Source organism: Rhinolophus sinicus, linkage group LG05, assembly GCF_036562045.2.
Source record: "Rhinolophus sinicus isolate RSC01 linkage group LG05, ASM3656204v1, whole genome shotgun sequence".
NCBI classification, from domain to species: Eukaryota; Metazoa; Chordata; class Mammalia; order Chiroptera; family Rhinolophidae; genus Rhinolophus; species Rhinolophus sinicus.
In genome coordinates, this window is record NC_133755.1 from 135,273,832 (window position 1) to 135,298,036 (window position 24,205).

At 36.9% G+C, this 24,205-nt stretch overlaps 2 protein-coding genes across 4 annotated transcripts in view; one reads left to right on the forward strand and one right to left on the reverse strand.

Annotated features, from left to right (window-relative positions):
* Positions 1-6,110: 6,110 nt before the first annotated feature.
* LOC141571691 (uncharacterized) lies at positions 6,111-18,572 on the reverse strand. The gene is made up of 2 exons (XM_074333348.1): positions 18,345-18,572; positions 6,111-7,813 (listed from the first exon to the last, which is right to left on the reverse strand). Exon 2 carries the CDS (start codon positions 7,806-7,808, stop codon positions 7,140-7,142), a length of 669 nt encoding a protein of 222 aa, XP_074189449.1. The 5' UTR covers positions 7,809-7,813; positions 18,345-18,572; the 3' UTR covers positions 6,111-7,139.
* A 45-nt stretch (positions 18,573-18,617) lies between these two features.
* The window catches only part of LIN28B (lin-28 homolog B), a 117,796-nt gene continuing 112,208 nt past the window's right edge, over positions 18,618-24,205 (forward strand). For 2 of the 3 annotated variants that reach the window (XR_002137631.2, XM_074333346.1), the window contains exon 1: positions 19,112-20,047. The gene's annotated coding sequence lies outside the window, so the exon portion shown is untranslated. The other variant, XM_074333347.1, reaches the window with a different exon arrangement.

A 24,205-nucleotide genomic window follows, 5' to 3' on the forward strand; every position in this document is an offset into this window, starting at 1 on the left:
ACCCTTTTGCAATTCCCCCTCTTGACCATCCCCAATCTCATTTTTATCTTTCAGGCAATCATTGATCTGCTTTCTGTCACTATAGATTAATTTGGATTTTCTAGAACTTTGTATAAGTAAAATCATACAGTATGTACCCTTTTGTTATCTCACTTCTTCAAAAGCCTATTACTTTTTAGATCCATCCATGTTGTTGTATATATCAGTAGTTTATTCCTTTTTCTTGTTGAGTAGTATTCCATTGTATAAATACTACTGTCAATGAAGTTTGTGAACTCATCCTAGAAAAAGATACCTCACTGCTAAATACCACTATGGTCACCTTCGAAGTACTCCCCTTGGGAAGCTATGCACTAATGCCAGCGCCTAGTCCACCCTTCAAAGCAATTTTGAAACTTTGTCTGGAATGGCCATCAGAGCTGTCATTGTATTACCCTTGATGTCCTGAATGTCATCAAAATGTCTTCCTTTCAATATTTCCTTTATCTTCGGGTAAAGAAAGAAGTCATTGGAGGCCAGATCAGGTGAGTTGTGAGGGTGTTCCAATACAGTTATTTGTTTACTGGCTAAAAACTCCCTCACAGACAGTACTGTGTGAGCTGGTGCATTGTCGTGATGCAAGAGCTCCTTCAAGACCATTTTTGCACACACTTTTCTCACGTCAAGATTTTCAGTTAAGATTTTGCTAACTGTTTCTCTATGGATGTTTACTTGGTCTGCTATGCCTCTCAGTCAGCTGATGACTTTGACGCACAATTCGACGAATTTTTGCAATGTTTTCATCAGTTCTGCTTGTTACTGGCCGCCCTGACCTCTCTTCAGTGACGCGTTCTCTCCCCTCAGAAAAACATTTAATCCATTTGTACACTGCAGTTTTCTTGATGACATTATCCTCATAAACTGGAACTAACATGTCCCGGATTTCATTTCCACCCTTGCCAAGTTTAGCAAGAAACTTAATGTTTGTTCGTTGCTCTAATTCAAGCTCAGACATTCTCGCAATGGCACACAAAAACATGCAACAATAATGAATGCCATTCAGCAAGACACAGCCACACTTCTACAGGAACACAGCTGTGAGACACTGATATACCAAGGTTATGAAACCCTACAGAGCTGTTGGTCGAGTGCTGCCAATGTAAGTGCATGGTTTAAGTTCCCGAACTTAATTGTCGGACCCGCGTATATCATAATTTGTTTACCTACTCACCTATTGATGTATATTTCGGTAGTTTCTCAAAGTTTAAGGATGCTCTTCATTAAAAAAAAATATATTTGTGCTCTGTGGGTGTCATTGTGGCTAGTTTCTATTGCTACGTATTCAAGTTCACCAATCTTTTCTTTTGCAATGTCTAATCAGCTGTTAATCCTATCAAGTATGTAGGTATTTTTCATTTCAGACATTGTAGGTCTCATCTCTAGAAATTCTACATGGATTTTTTTTTTATGTCTTCCATGTTTCTACTTAAATGTTGAACATACGGAATATAGTTAACATACCTGTTTTTTACTATCTTTTTCTGCTAATTCTAACCTCTGTATCTGTTCTAACTTTGGTTTTAATTTATTGACTTTTCTTTCCATATTTCCTATTTTCCTGCTTCTTTGCATTCTTCTTATCTTGAATTGGATATTGTAAATTTTATTTTGTTAATACTGCATATTTTTGTACTCCTATAAATTTTCTTCAGCCTTGTCTGAGATATAGTTAAGTTACTTGAAAACAGCTTGTTCTCTTTGGCTTTCAATTTTAAGATCTTTAAGGATGGGCCAGAGCAATATTTAATCTGGCTTAATTATTTCCCACTATTGAGGCAAGCAGGAGTGATTCCCTTTATTTTTAATGTAATTTATTGGGTATTTTACCCAAGTTATAAGCTTTTCTAGCTGGTGGGGACAGGCACTATTTCAGTTCATGTGTGACTACAGAGTACAATTTCCTCTAATCCTTTCAGATAGTTATTTTGCTGGTGTCAAGTGGCTTCCTTATATGCATGTGCTTATGAGCAATCTGCAGAACACTCTAGAGACATCCTATACAGAGCTCTGAGATGCTTTCTCTGCACAGCTCTCTCCTCTGTGGTACTCTGTCCCAAGGATGCTAGATGCTTTGGTTTCCCCTGGGCTATCAGCTCTGTCTCCACATCTCAGGGAGTCCTGAGCTCTGCCTGCATTCTCCCACTCTGTTCCATGGCCACGAACCTTTATTACGCAGTAAGCTGGGGGTAGAATTCCCCTGATTTGTTCCTCATCTCTCAGGGATCAATCTTTTGTTACCAAATCCCAGCATCTGGAAAACTGTTATTTAGTATATTTTGTCTAATTTTTAAAATTGTTTTCAGGTGGACAAGTACATCTAGTCCGTTACTTTATCTTGAGTAGAAGTAGAAGTGATTACCTTCATTTTTAGTATAATTTATTTAATCATAAGTTTACACAATTTAATTTTTGAGCTAGCTGTGTAAATCAACTGGCTCACAAAATTCCTGAAAATTTAACAGTTGGCTCCCACATCCAGTACAAGCTGCCTGTAGCACACCTCTACCTGAGCTTCACTTCCAACATCCATCAGACAACGAGACTGTTTAACGCAATTTAACATTACTTCTAGTTTATCAAGTCTAAATTCCATGGCTTTAGAAAGAACTGCTCTGGTCAGATGTATTCAATAATTTTTTAAATGAAGCAAATAAAGTGAAATAATCCGTCAGGATTCAGGCTCAGACTCAGAATTTAACCTAGTGTACTATTCCCTCCTCTGTATGGAATAGTTTCCTGCCTCTATGTAGACTAAGGCACATTTCCAGTTCAGGCCTTTGTCATCTCTAGCCTAATACATTACTGCAACTGGTATTGCTGCTTTTCGTTCGGTTCTTCTTCAATTCTACGCTCCGTGCATCAGGAAAAACATCTTTCTAAAACCACAGATTTGTTTCCATTACCACCAGGATGAGGTCCAAACTCCTTAGGATAATGTATAAGGCCTTGCAATAAAAGAAATATAACAAAACAAATTACTACCACATCTAATTTCCTTGGTGGTATGATACGTCCACACCCATGCCATGGCTCAGGGAGGCACAAGATGTTTTCCTGCTCTTGGACTTCCGACAGGGTTATGTGCTTGCTCTGACCAATGGGATGTTAGGAATGTGACATGAATGGAGGTTTGAAAGGAGCTTGCACAGTTGGGTTTGTGCTTCTGCCATCACTGTAAGAACATATCCTGGTAGCCTTTGTACCTACAGCCTGAGCTCAGAATGAGCTATGTGGGCTGGACCCACGGCATGAAGCAGAGCTCCCCAGCCAAGTCCAGCCTAGATCAGCCCACCGACAATTGACTTGCCGATTGATGAGCATGAAAATAAAAGCTAACTATAGGCCACAGACATTTTTATGGTTGTTTATTATGCAGCAAAATCTGATGAATACAATAACTAACCTTTTAGTCCTTATTCCATGCCAGGAACATTCACATCTCTTAGCTCATTTAACTTTTACAATAACCTGTGAAACAGTCTTATTTGCCTTGTATGGATGGGGGAAATGATATTTAGTGAGCCTATGTAAGATGCTTAAGTTTACACACTAGTAAGTGTGGTGTGTATAGGATTTGAATTCAGATTTGTCTTTCCCCACTATACACCTTCATTTCCTACTGCTCCCCCAATTTCTTCTAGTTTTTACTTTAGCAATAACATAATACTCTAAAATACCATCTATATCACTAGTCTTTGCACATGCTGTACTGCACTAAGCATATGGTAGACAGCCAATAAATATTTATTGAATGGCTAATGAACAAATAACTGTCTAGAATGCCTCTCTTTTGTCACCTAGGTAACTCATAAATAATCTCCAAAACCTGGTTTAGAGATTGCTCCTATGTGAAGTTTTTCTTCCTCTCTCCAATAATTTCCTGCTCTGTGCTTTTCAATCTTTACCATAGCTCAAACACTCTACCTTTCATACTAAATTGCAATTATTTCATGAAACATTTGTTCTTCTTATCTTAAAATTTCTCAATGTTAAGGTTCACAATAATTGAATCTTACACGGGGACACAAAAGTGTATGTTTTCATTCTAAGCATTCTTTGTGATCACCAAAATTGTACCAGACCTAAGCTTCCAGGAACTTCCAGGAACTTCAAGCATCATTCCCATCCAGTGATGCTATCCACACTCATACACAGACACTGAAGAAAAACTTTAAACTAGTAAGTTTCAAGGGGTTTGAGAAACTCCTTACCTCTGTACCCCAGGACTTCCCACCTCTTTTCCATGCATCTCTTGAAATCATTGCATATCACAGGATTTATGATGGGAAAGTGCTACACTCATGAAAGGCAAATTTGCAAGGGAAAAGAAGTTTGAAATTCCTGTGTTTAATTTCAAGGTTTCAGAATGATTTTTCTTAACCAAAGTATTTGGAATGCATAGAGTTTTATGAGGAGAAATAAAATTAGCTTAAGTTTTGAAGTCAGTATTTTTTTTTCTTCTCCCACTGAATAAGCTGAGCAAGTGGTGAATTTACTGCAAGAAAGAGGATAGGACGGTGCACTCCCAGAGTGGTGGGAGTGGGCAGGCTGGAAGAATAGCCAATGAGCCAGAGGGTTTGGCTTGGGAATTTATTATTTTCAAACCGAGGGTGTGAAATAATCAAGACTTAGAGGTGGTATTATAGGCATTCCCAGGCAGGTCTTTGCTGACCACTCCTTCCCGTTGGGAGGAGGGCTGTTTTTGTCCTTATTTGGCCCTTGTTGGAACTGTCATGGCAACACATCCCCGTAATGTTAATAATATTGTAATTCATTACAATTAGTTAAAGTTCACCTTGAAGGGCAAGATGACATCCTGGGTCAGCTATTGGCCACCAAAATCGAATTCTGGCTGGTCTGGTAACTACACCTTTTCTTAAGAATGATATCATCTCCTCCCTCCTTTGTTTTCCCTTGTAAAGTTGGTACTTTTTAATCCACTTATGATAGAGCCCAGACTATCTGTATAAGACTTCACCAAAGAACAGCAACAACCACTAGATGTCAGCACTTATGAACTGTAGTCCTGCCAATAGCTCTGACGTAGGGTTTTATTTTTAAGGTTATAACTTAGGATAAAAGGTAACCGGAAAACATATGAAATGTTTCCTTGAAATATATAACATAATGTATTTAGAAAATAATAGAGTAAACTCAATCATGGTGACAAATTTTATAACAACAGTAAAAATCTCATTTTAAGTGACCATTTTGCAAGTCTTGGCGGTCTTTGACCTGGCACTTTGCCAAATCAGGACCAGGACAAAAGTCTACATGCAAGGATTTTCCATAGGCAATACCTTACCATCTCAAGAACCGAATAAATGAACTTTGAATCTATGTGCATGGGATTTTCTTCAGGTCAATGTGACCAAGATGTTCTTTACAAAAGAACTGCATGCTGTTGTCCTGCACATGTGCCTTCCAACAGAGCTTCTTGCCACCTGCCAACAACTTTATTCAATTTCTCCTTAGATTTAAGCCATGGAGTCACTAAATTCCCTAGTGCTCCTCTTTTGAAGTATATTCAACAAAGCAAATCAAAATCAGTGCACTGACAGGCTGCTTAAAATACAAAAGTTATTTCTTTTTCTTTCTAGAACACAAAAATCCCTCTTGGGCTGCTTCTGAATAACAAAACAAAGTAAGATGCACCAAAAATAAGGAGTGCACCAAAGGTGTGCCCTGTGAGCCTGTAGCTGAGAGTAATGCAAGTCTAATTGGCTGCTTAATGAACCATTATTAAGCTGTCTGGGGTTTCGGGAAGAATGTATATATTTGACTCAGCTGACTGACATCATTTTGATCAGAGTCTGAAATAAAACAATAGAATTTGTTAGTCCATCAGATAGGTAGTTTCATAGGTAGCCTCAGAGATCACTTCCATATCTGAGGTTCTAATACCAGGAGGCTAATTAAATAGCCCTTTTTCTTTGCACCACTTGAACTTCGTTTCAAGAAAACAAAAACTGTGTTTATTCTTATTTTAAAATAAAAATACGGTAAAATCACATCACAGAATTAACATTTCTATTGAGTGTGCCTTATAACAGAGAAGTAAAATAAGACACTAATAATGCTTTCCATTTTCCCCAAATTCAAATTTTTGTTTGCATGCTCTGAGAATCATACTAAGAGCCAGGAAATTTACAACTTGAATAAGAAAAGACAACGAAATGACACCAACATTGAGATGAATTAGATGTTGGAATTATTTGACATGGATTGTAGAGCAGCTACCAAAAAAATGCTTCAACAAGCCATTATAAATTCTCTTGAAACAAAAGAAAATACAGAAAAACTCAGCAAATACCGCATTTCCCTGAAAAGAAGACCAGTCTTATATTAATTTTTGCTCCAAAAGATGCATTAGGGATTATTTTCTGGAGATGTCTTATTTTTTCATGTACAACAATCTACATTTATTCATGTACAATAATCTACATTTATTCACTTATTCATGTACAAAAATCTACATTTATTCAAATACTGTCATGTCATCTTCTTCTGGAACATCTTCATAACTCTCCAAACCCCAAATTCTGGCTTGAATTTCTTGTGATCCATTTCCTGTAGAACCATTGGCCCCAATCTCTCATGTCCAGTAATAGAGCTCTCATTAAATGAGCACTTCCTGTCCACGTAGCCTGCTCGTAGTGCACTGGCAACACAACTGTCAGTGATTTTATCCCTTGAATTCTTCACCCAAGTCATGATCCCTTGCAGGCTGGGCTTCACAAAGCATCCAGGCTGATTTCTCTCCATTCTATTTTCAATGTAGTCATTGATTTCCATGCACAAATGGTCCTTGAATGGCTAGTTTATTGCAATATCAAGAGTCTGGAGAGAGGCAGTCATTCCTGCAGGAATCATTATTTGATCTATTCTTCTCTCTGCAAGGAAGTTCTTCATGTCTTTAGCGCGGTGAGTGCTGGCTGAATCCCAGACTAGCAGATCTCTTTGGCCACCTCGCAAAACAAGTGGCAGCATTAAATTGACCCGCTTCCTTATAACTGCTTGTGTGCACCAGGCTTTTTTGGTTTCAAGAACATAAATGCCTGAAACATGTTCAACTTTATCTTTCTTGCCCTTAGTGATGATTAGAGGTGGGGCTCTCTTTCCATCCAGACGAATTGCCAAAATACAGGTAACAGGTGCACTTTCATAACCAGTGGAAGGAATGTAGATTGACAAGGCACCCCCTGATCAATTGTTGTTTGAGATCCTTGGCCCATGAACACTGCAGTTTCATCCACAGCAATCATGTTGGAGTTGGTACGTAGAAAAGTTGATGCCATCAACAAAGGATTGAATGCAAGTGCACGCTTAATAACTTCAGCATCTTCCAACTTGAACAGTGTTGTCGATCTTAGAGACGGTTCATATCGCTGAAGGAAGCCATCCAGCCAGTGTTGTGATGCTTTGAATTCTATTGGGGGTATTTCTAACTGTGGTGCCATTGCAAGGGCAAATGCCTGAATGTCAGTCTTGCACACAACGAAAGCCTTTGCTCTCCTGTCAGCAATCCATTCACAGGTGATGTCTTCCAGCTCAGGAAATAATGGTTGCTGACCTGACCCACACTTGCACTTCTGAGCATTTCCCTCGTCCACCTGTTGACTGAGGTTATCGTACTCTGCTTGCCACTTTTGGACCATTTGGAGATCCAACTTCTTCTCTTTGCAGAAAGCCATAAGATTCTTGCCCCGGGAATCCTCCATGATTCCTTTCTTGTACTCGATGGTATAGCTCTTTCTTTTTGCATTCATCTTGTCTGGGGGTCAAAATATTATTTTCTTTAAATCTACCATTAAATCAAGTGTTAATTGTTAACTTACGAGACAGGAGTGGCAACAAAAATGATGACAGTTAAGAATGATGGCCCACACAAAAGTGACAAAAAATTGCAGACACCAAAATTCAGATGTTTCTTTATTTCACAGGAGTGTATTAAGTACATCCGTTACAACACATGACATATTGAATTATGAACATTCATAATAGACATAACCATGTCCGTTTGTTATCAAGTGCGCACGTTATTCGTGTGTTGTGTCTGTACTCCGATTGGTCATTCGGCAATAAGTCTTGAGTTCATCTGTTTACATAGGTGCTTATTTCTTGTCCAAAGGCGTCCGCTTGGGTATTTACAAATATTTAATTATACTTTATATTATAATTTATTTTGAGCATTAATGTAAATAATATTATTTATTTGTATTTAATTATATATCAATATTATTATTTTATAATTCAATACGTTTGTCGTGTGTTGCAATAGATGTACTAAATGCATCCAACTGGCTGATGATCTTAACTGGGACTTATTTTTGGGGTAGGGCTTATATTACAAGCATCCTGAAAAATCATGCTAGGACTTATTTTCCAGTTAGGTCTTATTTTCGGGTAAATATGGTAAATAGAAGTTAAAAAAGAACCAAATGGAAAATAGAAAACTGAAAAATCAAACAACCAAAAAAAGAAAAAACACTGAATACGCTCAATCATAGAGTGGAGATGACAGGCTAGAAGTGAACTTGAGAACAGATAAATAAAGTTTATTAAATGTGAACAACAGAAAAAAAATAAAGTATCCTTTTCCCTGGTGATCAATAATAACTGCTCTTTTGCTATGCAGTGAACTGTTTCCCTTCCTACAGCATTAATCCCCACCCCTATCCTCCACAGAGGTTGGCTATATTCCATCTCCCCTTTTTGTCCTAATATCAGTATCACAGGGACCTAGCTGTCAGTCCCCAAAGCTTTCTTCAAGGGCTCTGGGACTCTAAGCAAAAAGGAAATTGAGTAACCTGCTTTGAGCTTCATGTTGGGTAAATTACTCATCTATGTCACTGTCTGCATTCTTTCGTCTCCCATCCATCAGACTATTTTTTTATGGTTCATCATATAAAATAGTGTTGGGCTGCCCCATCAGGACTCAAAAAAATAAGTCTCCTGCTGGAATCTATAAGAATCTTTGAGTTCCAGAAGTTAGTTCTGCAAATTTGAGAAGTAAATATTTAAATCTGAATATATAACCCTTTAGTAAGATAATACTATTATGTAAATTACTTAGCTATTCATCATACATAGTGAAAAAAATTATATATAGATATAGATATAGATATAGATAGAGATAGAGATAGAGATAGATATAGATAAAGATATATACACATACATATATATAAACATATTTTTAGGTATAAGTCACATTCCTTTCAGAGTAAATCTTAAATTTTATCAATGACTCCTTAATCTTTGGTTTTCTTTGCCACCTTTAAAAATGCAAATCTTCCACTTCTGGTATTCTAAAACTGTTCAGAATTATGTTTGCTGCTTTAATTTGTATGTTCTACTTTGGGAACAGTTTTCAGGTCTAAAGCCTTACTTTTAGCTCTTTCAGTTGCTTCAAAAATTTAGTTTTTCAGAGCTTAGACGGGATGTCTGTTGTTAACTAATTAGCTTTGGCTAATTACTTGCATATTCTAATTGCTCTAGCTATCTACATATGTCTGAATCCACTATAATCTCTAGGACCTGAATTCTTGGCACTTCTCTCACTTGTCAGATTTGGCTTCCCTCTGGCATGAAGCTTGACTGCTAAAGCCTCTTGTTCCTGTCTCCCTTCAGACCAGGAGAATAACAGAGGAACACATGGACGCAAATCACAAAATGTGACTCCTGCTACTTCCTTCCCTAAAACTCGCAGTGATTCCAGGTAAATGGGTCAGTCCAAGGTCTACACTTGGTGGGAAGTATTAGGAAGTTTGATTGTTTTTTTATCTAATCCCTAGTTTTCAGTTTAGCTTTTTTGTTTTCATTTCCATCTGTTTTGCATCTCTGTATATATCTTAATTGGTTCAGACCTGGAAAAAGGAAAGGGAATATTATGTAATGCCTCATCAAGTCACCAGAAATGAGTGACAACCCCAAGGCATAGCAAAGAAAGATGGTGTACATAAAGGAAGTAAAGACTGTAATAAGGAAAGCAAAATAAAAAAAAGATACATTTTAAAAATAACTACAAGTAATAAGAATAGCTTTAAATTGCTTTTGGTTCTATTCCTAACAGTTAATTGAGGAAGAAATTAGGTAGATACTAAAGTCTGGAACATTGATCTCTTTCCTCTTTATTATGTTGCCTTTAGCTGCAGATTAAAAAACTGGTAATTGACTATTTATAACACAAAAATGTAATTATAGATAGATACTGATCACTAAGGAACTTTGTCATGAACAGAGGTGAATTAACTAATGACTTTAACACCCATCCACCAAAAGAAAACTTTCATGTATTTTGTAACTTTTGTATAATTTAGTTCATTGGTTCTCTTGAAAGTATCCCAGAAATAATAACTCAGGGGAATCTGAATTGAGGTTCTGAAATTTAAACTTCTACTAAGCTAAGTGATTTTGGGGTAGGTAATCTGTGTAACACACTTTGAGAAACATGAAGCCTTAGAATCCTCATCTGTAAATAAAAATGCTCTCACTTCATAGGTTTATTACAAGATAAAAATGAGACAATATACATAAATGCTTAGAACAGATTCTGGCATTCAGTAAGAATGCAATACATGTTAATTCTTCCTTTCATTTTACAAGTGATTTCCACCATTCAAAATAGAAAAGTGCTGAATTACAATATAATTTCTCCAAAATCAATCATATCACAATAAGTACATTATGGTATTCAGCTAGATTTACTTGTGAATAGCTTTATTGACTACTTAAGACTTGTCTACCATTTGCCCCAGGCTAACATCCATTGTATTGTGTCTAATAAATGGAAATCAAGATGGTATCACAATATTTTAATTCTGTCCCATAATTTGAGCTAACTTGTTCATATTATCTTAAATATCAAATACCACTTCTATTTTAACACTTGATCTGTTGGGCTGAAAGCAAAGTAATTTTAGTTACTAAGGCAAGACTAATGGAGGAAATGACCATGGGTAGGTCATCAGTTGCGAATTCTTCACCGATCAACCCTATAATGATTTAAAAACAAAACAAACAAAAAAATCGAGTGTTAAATAAAATCTATTTCAAAGCTAAATAACAAGAAAAGCTGTGTGCGAATCTGCAAAATTATGAGGCACCCTCCCTATTCCTTCTCTACCATTTCAAAATACGTTTCAATTAAATAAATCCAATGTCTTCTCAAAAGATGTATTTTATGGACAATGCTTGAACCATCTGAATTTTCATTGGGAGAGATTCTAATATCTAAAAACTTGAAAATGGGTTCTAAAAGTTATCAGAGACATTTTCTTCATGCCTATCACCACTTACAACCCTAAAGCATTTTTCTAGTTTAAAAAATTGTTTAAAATATATTGTCTCACATGTTGTATTTCTGACAATACTAAAAGCGGATGAACTCCAGGCACTCCTTTTCCAAATAAAACAATGATCGTATAACAGAACCTTGATCTGTAATGCCTCTGTACCTCTTATAATTTGTATTTAGAAAGAGTTCTGAGAATCATTATTGAAAACTGTTAAAGATAGAAATTCCTGACTTTATTTTTATTTGTATGCCAATCTTTAACCGTTTTATTCAGTGGCCAATGAGTCTGTAATAATTTTAGGTGAAGAAGTTTGGCATGATTTTAAGATTAGCAGTGTTCTCCATCTATGCTCCCCAAAATACCATTGTCTACACCCCAACCCTGCAAGTGACTCAGAACAAATTTGCCTGTACTGGAAATTTCCCCCCAAGACTCCTGGTTAGAAAGCAAAGATAGGAAAGAGCGTGAGAAGCCACATTAAAAAAAATACTAGCATATGATTTACTAGGTTAGTTTTCATCAGAGAGATGTGGGTCTAGATGAAAATGGAAGGGTATCAAAGAGGCCATGGAAAAATGCTTTTGACGCATTGTCTAGAACATTAAGCTGGTTCCCACAACCTGGAGGAATCATATGATAGAAGCTGGCAGACTCTGGGAGTCAGATTTGTATCACTTAACTTTTGCTGTGTAAAAAACCACCTCAAAATATAGTGGCTTAAAACCTCAAACACTTATCTCATATATCTTTGGTTTGTCTCAAGACTCGTATTGACTGGCTTGACTTGAGACTAGTTGGTCTTGAGGCTAGAAATGGGGGTAGGGGAGGGTGGATTATTGCAGCCAATTTTGCATAGAATCCACTGCAGAATTCAAAGATACATTTGCCTTCTTTACACTTTTATTTAGGCCCTAGTCATCAGGTTTGCCATTTCTTGTACTCTATTTCTTCAAACTTCAACTTCTATTAAAGTTCCACCTAAGATCACTAAAAAGTTGGTCTTCTCTAGGAAGTAAATATTTCAATTTTTGATATTCCTGTGAATGTCAGAAACAGAAACCTTACCATTTTTCGTAAATCTAAGATCTATTAATATCGACAACAAATATTTCAGGTAGAAGACACTAATGAACATACACTATCAATTACCATATTGAACACTGTATCAGTCACAATAAACCAGGTTATGTTGTGGCAATAACGAGAACTCCTATATACAAGTAGCATAAACAAGTTCTAAATCTTATTCTTGCTACATGTCAATTTTATGTTGATAGGGAATTCCGTGTAGTCCTCAGTTCAGGACTCAGGCTCCACCATCTGGAAAGTCACACGGTACAGCAGTAGGGAGCACTGAGGGTTCTTACACTGGCAATTCAATGTCAGGCCCAGAAGAGACACATGTCACTTCCATCTCTAACTCATGGCTAGAACTAGTCATATGGCTCTGACCAACTCCAGGTGAGATTTCTGAGTAGACAGAAGAGGCTTTGTGGATGTGGGGAAGCACCATAAGTATCTTCTTGTCCACCCTTCTTGTCACCACATACCCATGTATGACAAAGAATCAGTAACCTCCTTCCCAAGGGGAACAATGCAAAAATCTGATCCAGTTACAGCATGGAACTCAAAAATTCTGGATCTTTGAGTAATTCACAGATCCTCCTCATTGGGCCCATATGCGTATGTGAATCCCCTTGATTCCAATGTATGCATGAACCAAAAAGATATACGCCTCCCACTCCCTGAAAACACCCAATATATAATCGCAGAACTGGCACTGCAATCAACACCCTCATTCTGAATGGCAGAAGAATGAAAGGCACATGGTAGACACTGGTCTAAAGCAAACTGGGAATCCTGTGGGTGGATGTTGTCAGCTCCCCCCACCCCAGATGTGGGAAATCTTCCTTGATTAGGTCCTGACTTTGCTCCTTAACAGGAGTTCACTTGTTTGTTTCTCTCTGTGGCCTCTGCTCCCCTCTCCCCACCTCTACACCCCGCCTCCCCCATGGAAGATTCTTCCTTTTCTGTTACCTCTTTGGCCACATCTGAAGTGGTTGTTGGAGAATATGCCTTCCTTGGGGGCTGCACATGTTTCTCAACCCTTTCCATGCCACAGATTCTTATGAACTTAAGAGTACCAGCTGAAAGCCTAGAACAGTTTCATACAATTTTAGACCCACTAGGTTGGTAATAACCTGGCAGTGTTACCCTCCCAAAATGTAGGTTTCTTTTCTATATGATAACAAGCCAGTTACTGGCTCCATGTGCCATTAACAATATCCATATTTTATTGTGATTTGAATTAGTTCCCCTACTTCTCTCTCTAATGGAGGTTTGAAAGAGCCTCTTTTTCTTGAAACATCTCATGGTAATAAAAAGATTTATGGGTGCCACATCCTTGATTTGATCTTTGCCCTGATATATCCTAATCTCTTTAGAAGCTTTTTAAAAATTTGGCTTCTGCTTCAAGACCAATTTTTAATTAGCCATAGTGTTTCAAATTCTTACGTTTTACTGTATGAGGTGAAAATGTAGTTGCCTTTTTAACACGTTGCGTACGGTGGGGTTTAAATCCCTCGTGAAGATTCTCGTGATCCGTACGCAACGTGTTAAACATTACAAGATCCTAGATTTCTGACCCTCTTGTGTCTACTGCTAATAAATCCTTTTCTACCTCAAATACTTTGGAGAATTGGATAAAAGGAGTATAACTATTTGTTTATTCAATCTATTCTACAACTATTTATTATGTACCTATTCCAAAGAATAAAAGGAAGCAAAACATCTGTCCTCACAGAACTAAATTATTATTACATTGTAACATAAGAAAATAACACCACTGATAAAACCATCATTAAGTCTTGGATCTTAGTTTTCCAGAAGTAAGGAAGTAGAGATACATTTCCTATTAATCTGTACTTTTTCTGTTTTCACTGTACCCTTAAACAACAGTGAGGCAGAATTAGGATTGCACTGTCCCCGGCATCCAGCCTGGATACTCAAAACCGTTGTTCTCCAAGTGGGGTAAACACAGAAGATAAACCAGTGAGGAATGGGATTGTATTCCAATGGGAATACATAATTAGTTTGATTGCTTATCTAATTATTTTAAATTTCTACTTTGTACATGTTTTACAAAGTACATAATGTACTAGTATGCAAGTGCATACAATCTATAAATAAATATTAGAGGTGTATACTCCAAACGTTTTTTATTGATGGGGTGTAAAAATTTTTACAACATGGCTCCAGTAGTTTAAAATACAATTAAAATTAAAAAAAATTAAAAATGAACAATTCTTTCAGAAGTTGTTGCTAGAGGAGAAAGTTTAATTTTTAAAAGTTGGGGCCTATATGTATTACTTTGAATGTAATAATAAAGAGCCTTTCTGGCAATGATTCCTTTTCTTCTGGTCTGCTTCCGTGGCCAGACAACCCATTCAAAAGATGCTTTACTGGTTATTTCCAGCTATCTTAAAGCCCTGAATTAGGTGGACTCCCCCTAAACCAGACACTTTAAACATTAACAATTTTTAAGTGACATCTAATTTTCCTAATTTTTAAAGAAATTTATCTAATTTTTAGATAACTCTTTAGAGATTTTATAAATTCTTATGATTCAGAGAACATTAAAAACATACATTCAAATAGATAAAATTAGAGACCAGTACAATGAACTGCAGTAACTATTATTGAGATTCAACAGTTAAGATTTTGCCTCATGTGCTTCACTGATTACTCTCTTTCAATTTTTTGAGATCATCCTTTTTAACAATTGAGTTTTCCAAATATGGAAAGGCTTTTAAGAGTGCTTTCCATAGAAGTAGCACTAGTGATTTGCCATATTTCAATGTTTTTATTAAAATATTTTTGAATAAGTAATGCTCACGATTCAAATATACTCTTTAACAAGCATATATTAAGTATTGCTCCCACCCCTATTTTCACTCACTCTGATCTCCCTATCTGTCCCTAATAGGTAACTGTTTCATTTGTGCACACTTTTAATGTTTTCATATGCAAATAACAACAAATATATGTACATACTCTTATCGTATCTTGCCTTTCTCCCACAAAAGGCTGCATATGTGGTGTTTGGCATGCAGCTTCCTACATTTAAAAATGCATTGTGGAGTTCTTTCCATATAAGTACACAGAGAGATTTTACATTATTTATCCAGCCCGTTGATGGACACAGGCTATTTCTATTCTTTTGCTATAAATTCATTTGCCTATAATAAACATGTTCAGTCCAGGTACACACATCATTTGCTATGTATGCACTTATACCTGTAGCATACTATCACAGAAGAGGGATCAATAGGTCATAGTATATTTATAATTTTAATAGATGTCATCAAATTGCCCTCTCTAAACTTTGTGCCCCTTATGCTCCCCCACAGCAGTGTATGAAAGTAATGGTTTACTCACAGCCTTGCCAACCGACTGTGCTGTCAAACTCTAGGATTTTTGCAAGTTCAATGGAAGAGCACAACTTTGTGATAATTTTTATGAATGTTAAACTTTCTGCCTATTTTACATTCTTCTCTACATGTAAGGGAGAATTCAATAGATACCTTATAATTTGGGTGATAGTGCTTGCTTCATCAACTTTAAATTTTGAAAATGAGATAAATTATATTTAGGCATACAGAAATCTAAAACAAGCATTTGGGACTGGAGTTAATTCTTTTACTATAATAAATGGGAGGAAAAACCCACTTATGTGGATCTAGTAAGTTCTCTGCAGAAAGATATTTGTTTTTCAGTGAAGAAAAATCACCTAGTTCTCTAATTGATACATTATGGGTTGAATTGTGCCCCCTCCAAAAGATATTGAAATCCTAACCCCCAGTACCTGAGAATGTGACCTTTATTTGGAAATAGGGTCTTTACAGATGATCAAGTTAAGATGAGGTCATTAAGGGTAGCCTCTAGAAAACAAGTACTATTATTTCCTTATTCTTAAACTCTATTTTTAAAATGGTTTTAGAGAATGAGGATAAATATAATATGTAAAGAGCCTAATTTTTCAATATTATAAAACTGAATACTTGTAGTTCATAAGTAAAATAACATGTCTGGATTTACTTTCATATGCTCTAGTCATAAAAAGGGGGGAGTGAGATACAAACACACTGCATTGTATATTTTCCAAATGTCTTATTATTTGCTTGAAAATGTAATCAGGATGCATTCTCATACACCAATTAAAAAACAAAATCTCTTTCACACCCACTATGTGTCAGCACTGTTGTAGGCATCAGAGTTCCTAACAGGAATTAGATGGGGCCTGTTCTTTCAGGAAGTAATCAGACATGATTTTAAGAGTAAAGCAAATTAGCTCCATGGCCCCCAGTAGAAGTACACATGTTTAAAAAGAAATTGCCAAGAGCCATACACATATGATAAATTCATTTGCCTTTAACTTTCTCTTGTTGCTTTTCATACACTTCTAATCATGCTAAGATATTCTTTAGTAAGTGCTTAGTCTATCATAGTTCATTATCTCCCCCTTCCCAGCACCAGAAATAAAATACAGTATTATAATACCACGTTTTCATTTTTTGTGACAGCAGTGTGATGCCACGATGATAATGAGTTTGGAATCAAAAAGAAAGATGACCTCTTGATTATTCGGGATACCAACTCTAGGTTACGTTTTCATGTTTTCATGTTTATTTTCTGTTTACAATTCTCAGGTCTTTATAGAGGTATTATATCAATATATCTAAAGTCTTATAAAGCACCTGAAAGACATAGTTACTGAAAAACCATTCTGTATGTGCATCATTTATAAGCTCCACTCATAAATAAAAAATTACTATAATGCTTTTAAGTCAAAGCGTATCATATTTCAGATGGTGATATATAATTAATTGCTGTTTTTCGTTTCTAGTGATCAATGCCTGCATCCTTTTCCACTAAATTATATTTGGAATCATATTTTAAAGTATCTAGTATTATAACAAATCAATTGCAATTTACTGATACAATGGTTATAACTAAGCAGTGCATCTAAAATAATTCTCTGTACTACTCAATGAGTAATATAAGAAATACTTTGTGTGCCAATGAAAAGACATCTTTAAAGTCAGACACATTCTACACAGGCTCAGTGGAAAGCTGGGCAGCCATCTAGGGAATTTGTTGAAGGTAGCCAATCTGGAAAATTCGTAGGGGGATCACAATGGGATTTTGCTTTTAATCACTTTGTCTGCATTCATTTTACCCTCAGGACAGAAGTTTTTTTTCTGGACCGTGGTTATCCTTGAAAGATGAACTGGTTTCCTAATCTAATCCAGGAATTTAAGGAAGAATATGGTCATTACACAGCAATGGTTTAAAGATTTACCGTTTAGTCATAAATTATCCAGCTAAGTGGCCTTTATTAGTCATGTTCAAAGTTTTCCACTTTTGTTTTTATACCATATGTAGGGTATATAAATATACAAACACATATTATTTTTGAACATATCTGGTCTTTAGTTTGCTGAAATATTTAATCCTTTTAATCAGTTCCACCAGTCTATAGTTGATCAGTGCAGATCACAGATCAAAAGGCTGTTTGGTTCTGTAGCTGGTCACACAATGGTTGACCGGGACTATTTGGTTCTGAGTATAAAGAGAAACTCTGAGTGACAAGAAAGAACTGGAAGTCATTAGGTAGAAAATAATAGAAGGCAGTGATATTTGGGGAAAAATATACCAAAATACCAGGGTTAGGCATACACATATCACGGCGTTTTTGGCCATAGATCTTTTGGCACTTTGTGTGATAATTAATGTTTGTATTCAATTTGACGTTGAGTATTTTATTGTTTAGGAAAGTACAATGCAGAATACAGCTGATAGGAGGTTCCCCAAACTTCTGACACTATCTACGATGCTCACTGGATTCTGAGATAAATTGCTAATTAAAACTTCATCACACAATTAGGAATTTAGTAACTCTTAGTACTTCCACAGCGTTTGTTAGTTAAGGAAAAAACGACCCGGTACCTTCTCACAGTTTCGCTCCCGCTTCCCTCAAGGAGCACCCCGGGGACCGCCAGCTGATATTCCTCTAGGATCCCGCGCTACGCGCAGCAGGACCGAAATGACAGGCCCCGACACTCACAGCCTCCACAAATACAGCCAGCGGCGGCGACAACCGTGCGCGCCCACATCCCGCGCCAGAACGCGCCTTCGGGTAGGAGGGAGGCAGCGCGCGTTCCCGAGAGCCCGCGCGCGTTCCCGAGAGCCCGCAGGAAAAGCTCCGCCACCACCGTGCGCGCCCGCCCGGCCCAAGAATGAATGGAAAGTTCAATCTCGCGCGCTCAGCGCGGGCAGCCAATGACGCACCCGGGAGCGGCGGCGGGCAGGTGTGCGCGTGCCGCCGCCTGACGCAGGGCTTGAGTCGAGCAGCCTGGTGCCGCCGCCACACCGCGCGGCCCCCCGCCCCCAGCCCGGACCCTCCTCCCCACGCCCGCCACCCGCCGGGCTGCGGCGGCGACAGCAGATTCCGCGTCCGGCACCCGAGCGCTGCTCTCACTCCCCAACCCCTCAGCTCCGCGTTCCCTAGCCGGCTCACAAAGTGTTGACCCTCCCGGCCCCGCCGCGCGCACCCGGGGTCTCCGGCCGCCGCGCTCCCTCAGGAAGTGACAGACTCCAGGCCCCTTCCTCCGCCCCGTCCCCCCGGACTGAACGCCTCAAGCGTATTCACACCCTCTCCCCCTCTCACACCAGGGCTAGCAACGCGACCATGAGGCCCCGGAGGTAAGCAGCGCGCCCTACGGCCGTGCGAGTGCGAGTGTGGCCGGGTGTGCGCGCCTGTGCGGACGCCGCTCGCGGCCCGGAATCTGGCACGTGAGCAACGTCGAGGGGAGCTCGGTGCCGTGGAGCAGGAAGAAAAGAGGAGGCGCGAGCGCCAGGGAGGGGGAAGGACAGGGAAAGGTGGGGAAGTGACATGTTTCGCCGCAAGTTGTCGTTCGGGAGCCGGAGCTGCGTCCTTCCTTCGCCGGCCCTGATTTATTGCCCCCGTGTTGCCACTGAGATGCGGGCGGTCGTTGTACTTCCGGGTTCACACCTTTTTTTTTTCCAACCCGCTCCGCGCAGCCGGGTCGGCGCTAGTTGCGGGTGAGGCGTCGCTAGCGCGGCTGCCCAGTGTCGCGGCCGCGGTCGCTGCGGAGCGGCCGTAGCGGGCTGAGCAGTAGGCTGCTCCGGGGGGGTGGAGGGGGCGCAGGCGACGCGGGGCGCTATGGTGCGGCGCGGGCTGGGGTCCGGGCGGCGGGTCCGCCCGGCCGGTGCGGGCGCTTCGCACACGCGGGGCCGCGTCGCCAGAGGGGGGCCGCGTCGCCAGAGGGCGTCCGCATCTGCCCTTCAAGTATTCCGCAAACCGAGCTGCTTTGTAGCCGGCAGGCGTCGGGGATCCTTTTTGCTTCGGTGTCGGTGATGTAAATTCATGAATTAAAATTAAGGATTTGAGGAGAACGGAGAAAAAAAAACGCACTTGGATTTAGGCTGCTTTTGAAAACAAACCAAAGAAGGAACGGTACATTTTCAGGAGCATTAACTACTGACTGGGAACACTGGATGCGGGTGCATAACGAGGATTTGTATTCCAAAAACTTTTTTTTTAATTGCACGTTGGTAAATATTGAATGTTTTTTGAGTAACATCTTACAGTATGTATTTTGTGTCCTCATTGCGGAAATTTCTTAAATGTAAGTAATAGTAAGTCCGCCATTTTGAATTGTTTCGTGTAACCCAGACTGAAATCTTAGGTTCTTGTGTTTCCTTGAGTTCCTTTCTGTTCTTTCTGTGAATTTGTTTTTATCCATAGGTTTTTAAGGTTAACAGCTATTATTGCTGTTCATGGAACTAAATTCTCCATTGAGGATTTTTATACCTACAATTGTTAATGCAAGGGAAAAATAAATTATGATCGTGTTTATTGTTTTTATTTCTTGGTCACAAATACTATGGAAGTTAAAATTACTCATAACAACTAGTATTACAATGAATTTAAAATACTTTACAATATTGTTGGCAAAGAATGACAAAGTGATTTTTACGCTGATTTTTAAAAATCCTGATGTCATATTTGTGTGCAGACTATTACATATTTAGCTAGGTGGTAATGCAAAAAAACACTTAAAAATGCGTTTGTTGCAAAACTTTAAGTTCAAGGATAAGTTATAAAGCATCACAATTTTATAAAAAAATATTTCAGGAAAACCTTAAAATTTAAAATTGAATTCTTAAAAATTTATGCCAGTTTATGTGATTTTGAAAATATAAATTTGATTATGAAGTTTACGCCATGTTTTTTTCTGCTGTGGATGTGCACAGATTTGATAGAGGAGTCACACTATAAATTAATAACAAAACATGTAATAATCAGCATTCCATTTAGATTAATAATTTAGACCTTTGTCCATTTGGGGAAAATTCTTCCCCACATCTTTATCTCTGTAGAAATAGGACAATCCAGTGTGCCTAAATTTCCAAACTTACAAATTAAACTGACACAGGCCTCTTTCTGGTAGTTGGTAGGGAGGTGACCATACTACAAAGAATAAAATGCTTTATTTGATTTTTCCACTTTACAAATAGGATAAATTAATCATTGCTTGATAATAAAATGTCATAAGAATTTAAGGATCTGAATCAATTTGTAATGTATATTTATTATAACTGTTTATATGTGCTTTTCAATGAATAGATCTGGAACCAAATGATTCAAAGATCAATTCTCGTTAATCCTTGTCAAGTTGTAGAGTTTTATTATATGTCTGTGCCAAACTTCTTTCAGAAACAATGAAAAATTTGTTTTGAAATTAATCATGATTTAAATAAATCTGGGTTATGGGGGAAAATACAGTCAACTGTACTTTGTAAGTGAAGCAGATTGAGTTTTAATATGGCATTGCTCAAAGTTAGTCTTCAGAATGATTTATTTTAAAGCGTGTTGTATATATATATTCCAAAAATAAAACCCCAGAATTTTAGTAAATATAGTGGATTTAGGGTTTTTTTTTTTCCTGTTTACACTGAAGAAAGAGAAGATTAAGCATCTTACCTGTCTGATAGTTTGATCATGTTGGTATCTGATTATGTCACTTTTTTTGGTATTTGTAACACTGCTATCATAATTTACAAACCATGATTAAGGGAAAAACAAGTTATTAAATAAAATATATGCATAAAAGTCTTCAGGTGTAGGACTGATGTCTCTTTAAATAATTGAAATGTTGCTCATAACTACCAAATTTATAGATTATTAGAAAGCTCAGGTCAGTAAATGATCTATAAAAAATTTATCTTAATCCATAGATGAGTTGATAAAAAAAAAGGACAGTGGCGATTCATAGATGAATCAATTTAGAATAAATTAAAACTGTAGATCATAAAAGGAACATTACAAATTATTTGGTCAGTTAAAGAATTTTCTTATTTGGCAATTTTAGTAGAATCTTATTTTCTCTTAAAATTCTATAGCCCATAAATACCGAAAGTTTTTATGTTTAAATGCATTAAAACTTGGACCTGATTTTCTTGCCTTTTAAAGGGACAATATTTTCTTTACAAATAAGTACTGTTTTTGATGAACCACAAGGTAAAGAAGAATTTCTAGCTTGTCAAGCAGAACAATGAAAATTCTTTACATTAAAAAATTAAGGTTGACTTATAGGAATATATCTAGGAATATATGAAATATAGAATCACATGGTTTTAAGAAACTTGCCCCTAATATACATATGTACTGAGTTGGATTTCTCAGACGCAGTGACTCTGTATGAAGTCGCTGACCATAGTGCTGAACCAAGACAGCCATATTGGTCACTGCTAAATCTGACTGAAAACTACACAGAAATTGTGTAAAGATTCAAGTAGCATCATCACTGTAGGAAATATATACATATATTTCACATATACTTTTTAATGTGTTTTTTACCAACCTGCATTGGGATCAATTAAATTGTGATAGAGATATTTTATCCCTGGAGTATATTAATTTACTGTATAACATTGATTTTTAATAATGTCAGTATAATCAATGAGATCAATGCGAGAGATTTTCTCTTTGAAATCTGCCACTTGCAGATGAAGACAAGATTTTAAAATCAATTTAAGCAACTAATGAGTTCTCTCAAAAACTACAATTTTAGTTGACAGCAGTGTAAGTTTGAGTATTAATTTGATCTTTGCAATTTTTGATTGAACTTTACAGTCTGGCACCATCCAAACCATCAAAACATGTGATTATCAAAATTAATCAAATTAGAATTCACTCATGAAATACTTAAAAACAATAAGCAATTTTCTAAATAAAAAATAATAAATTTTAAAATTATAATGTTCTTGATTTAGTACTTTGGGGAAATTTTCTATTGTTTGAAGCAGGACACCACCAGGCAGTCACAGCTTGCAATATTGTGTTCTACACTGTGTGAAATGACACTGATATATGAAATCATTGCAGAAATTACCTGAAAAGGAATGCTTTAATATATTTAATATTTCAGTAAAAGCACTATGTTAGGCATAGAACTTTGACATTATTTTCCTAAAAATAGAATGGGTTGATATGCAGGATCATCAAATTAAGGGTCAAAGGTGACCAACCAGGACAAAGGGCATGCAGCTCATTTTCAAGCAATCAGTTTCTAGTTTTTTCATGGATGAACAAAAGCTTAATTATATAGAAAAAAGGACATAGTGTTGTATGACCAGTTGTAATGGTGGAAAAACATGTTTTAAATTTTCTAGATGCTTTCAAATTAGTATTTCTTTTAGACTTATTTGGAAATGCAAGAGCCAAAATGCTACTTTTATATTTTTCAAACGTTTCTTTTATGTAACATATTTTTCAGACCCTACAAAAACATTTCAACTAAAATACTCTATATTGTGTAGGTTAAAAACAGACTTTACCATATTTTGTAGGTTAAAATTTTTAGAAAAAGTGTAAATTCTGTTTCATCTTTTTGCATTAGTCTCTTGGTATAATCATCTCTGCTAGTTAAAATCCTATTGGTTACATTTAATATTATGTTTATTAAACCAGTAGATCACTGGCAGTGACATGAAGATGAGCAGACTCTAAAACATCTCTTGATCTTTATTATATTAAAATGTTTATTCAAACTATTTCAAATGCACTAAAAGTTCTTACTTAGTTTTGATCTAAGTTCTTAACTGTTAACATTGTATATTAAAACAAAGTGTATGTCAAGTAAAATTTTCTTGTTAACATTGTAATTAAATAGAGGTGTTCAAGTTTACTTAGAATCTTATTTTTTTAACATATCAAGAAACTATTTTAAAGTTTTTATCTTAATGTTATGGTGGGTTTTCAAAATACATGTGATTAGCTTTTTGCCATGTTCACTCTTTCATTTAAAACCACTATTTTTAAATGTTGTTTTTTTCTTTAATTCAATGTGACTTCAACAATGATTCAGCTATGAGGTTTATTATATAAAACTATTGTTTCATACTGTGGAAAATACAAACTATTTTCATTAGCAAATCCAACTGTGCTGTGGCTGAATTGTGTTACAACTTTCACAATTTAAGTTAAAGGATTGTGTTTACCACTTAACAGTTAGGCCATAGTAAGCACCTTTAAACAATCTTGACAGTATGTCAGTTGACTTAATTATTATTCGTTGAAGTTTTATTTTCTAGAATAAATTGTTTTTCACTACTTTATTTGAAGAGAATACTAGAGCTGCCCATATCTTATGTGAAACGAATAACATTTCAACTTCAAAATGGTTGAATAAGTTAAATTTATCTCTGATTTAGCAGTATCACAAATACTAGCCGCTAATTTAAGGTTAAGTTTTGATATAAATAATGAAAACAAATAATGT

Coding starts and splice junctions, on each gene's coding strand:
- LOC141571691 (XM_074333348.1), bottom strand. CDS start 7,808: ATGAATGCAAAAAGAAAGAGCTATACCATCGAGTACAAGAAAGGAATC.